At 44.5% G+C, this 1,880-nt stretch overlaps 1 protein-coding gene across 1 annotated transcript in view; it reads right to left on the bottom strand.

Annotated features, from left to right (window-relative positions):
• Positions 1-1,880, bottom strand: part of LOC103610681 (unconventional myosin-Ie) — a gene marked incomplete at both ends in the record, with an annotated part of 45,840 nt that overhangs the window by 23,669 nt on the left and 20,291 nt on the right. The window contains one exon of the mRNA XM_008594794.1: positions 473-554. Coding sequence (XP_008593016.1) covers positions 473-554 — 82 coding nt within the window. The remainder of the gene's footprint in view (positions 1-472; positions 555-1,880) is intronic.

Genomic DNA, 1,880 nt, shown 5'->3' on the forward strand with positions numbered 1-1,880 from the left:
TGGCCAGAAAGGCCTGCAAGTCACAGCAAGGAGGGGTCTTCAAGACCCAGCGAAGAGGGATGCAGAAATTGCCCCTAAAAGACAAAGTGGAATTTCTGGCAAGTAATGTTCCATACTTGGCAAGTTTTTCAGCCCGGCCTGGAAAACTGTCATCAATATCCAAGACAGGGCTTGGAACCACAAAATTTCTCTGATGCTTTAACAGAAATTTTTCCAGATTCAGTTTAAAGCCATTTCCTCTTTGAAAGTAGCTGATTATTATCTGCTGACTATTAAGCTATGAGGTACTTAATATCCACTTGGGGTTTCAGAACAGCCAAATCAAATTCAGCCTACATCCTGTAACCTTTTCACAAGCAGCGAGATGACTTCTGGGCATCTCCTGTAACCATCCCCTTACATCTCCCCCGACCTCATCCTGGGCTGAGGGTGCAATTCCCAACTCCTAGAAACTTCCCCAAATAAAACTAACCTTTATTTTGCTCCCGGCAGTAGTTGGGCGCCCTTTCTTGTCAGCTTGCAGATTTTCCGGAAATAAAGACTTTATAAAAGGTCTGGAAAAGGAGAAAGAGAATGGATCAGCAATCTCTAAGCACCTTGGGGCTGAAAGCCTGCCTCCTTAGAGAATGGGGCAAAGGGCTGTCCAGAAGCACATAACCTTGGCTTCAGAAAGGCCATCTGACTCATCACGCAAGCCATCAAGATGTGACTTGGGGAAAAGAACAACAGACAAAGGACACAGAGAAAAAATTCTAAGATAGAAGCATCTCGGTGTCTAAGCCTAAAAAATAAACTTTAAAAAGCTGCCTTTCGAACACCCCCACTCACTAGAATTGAGGTATGCCTTGACAACAGAACGCAACAGAGGGAGGTCAGTATGGGATTGTCAAGACCAGCAGGATAGAGCAGAGCTCAGGAACTTGCATGTAATGTCTGAACTCAGTGCAGATGCTGCTTTGCTCTAGTGCAGGGTTTCCGAACCTGAGCATGGTTGATATTTGTGGCTGGATAATCCTCTGTTGTGGATGGGATTGTCCCCCACACTGTAGGATATTTAGCAGCATCAGTGGCCTCTGCTCCCTAGATGCCAGTGGCACACTGTCCCCACCCCCACACAGAAAACTCTGACAAACTGCTTTTGAGCACGAGCAGTTTTAAGTGGAGCAGTAACAAATTGCTAATGCTTTGCCTGCTGAAGATATTTTCATTAGCAGTCCTACTTGAGCTGTGTGTGCTCACACGCCTGTGTCACCAGCACACAGAGCAGGGCCTGTGTCTTAGTCATTTTAGTGCCCCTGGTGTCTGAAGCATAGCCTGGTACATAGTAGGTGCATGATAAATATTTGCTGACTAAGTGAATGAGGTGATCCATGTAAATTGGCAATCTGACACTCAAACTCACTTTTTCCTAAATGACATTTTGGGCATTTGAATTTTCCAGGAAGTCTCCCCAGAAATCTACTTTAACTTAACCAGACACAATTATAGATTTCTGCTGCAAATGTGTTCACAAATAGACCACGTCTATATGATAGGACTTTATGTGGAAGCATCATTAGCTCTTGAACTTGGCAGGAATTTTAATAACTAAAAAAAAAAAAAATCTCTGGAAGCAAGTCTGTACCTGACTGCCATGAAACCCACAAGCTAGGACTTGGCTTACCTGACCTTCTCAGAGAAGAGCACATTGATCTTATGTGGTTTGAATGAAAAGGAATCCAATATCTCAAAAGTGGCGTGTGAGCACAGGGAAAGCACAGGGGAGAGAAGGGCAAGCAATGGGGAGTTGGGGGGATAGAGGTAAATGGAGCAGAACAACTTCTGACCAGGGCCTGAACAGGAAACTCTATTTTGCTTTCATTGCAGCTGGGTCTTTCTTG

This window comes from Galeopterus variegatus, unplaced genomic scaffold (genome assembly GCF_000696425.1).
Source record: "Galeopterus variegatus unplaced genomic scaffold, G_variegatus-3.0.2 Scaffold11570, whole genome shotgun sequence".
Classification (NCBI taxonomy): domain Eukaryota; kingdom Metazoa; phylum Chordata; class Mammalia; order Dermoptera; family Cynocephalidae; genus Galeopterus; species Galeopterus variegatus.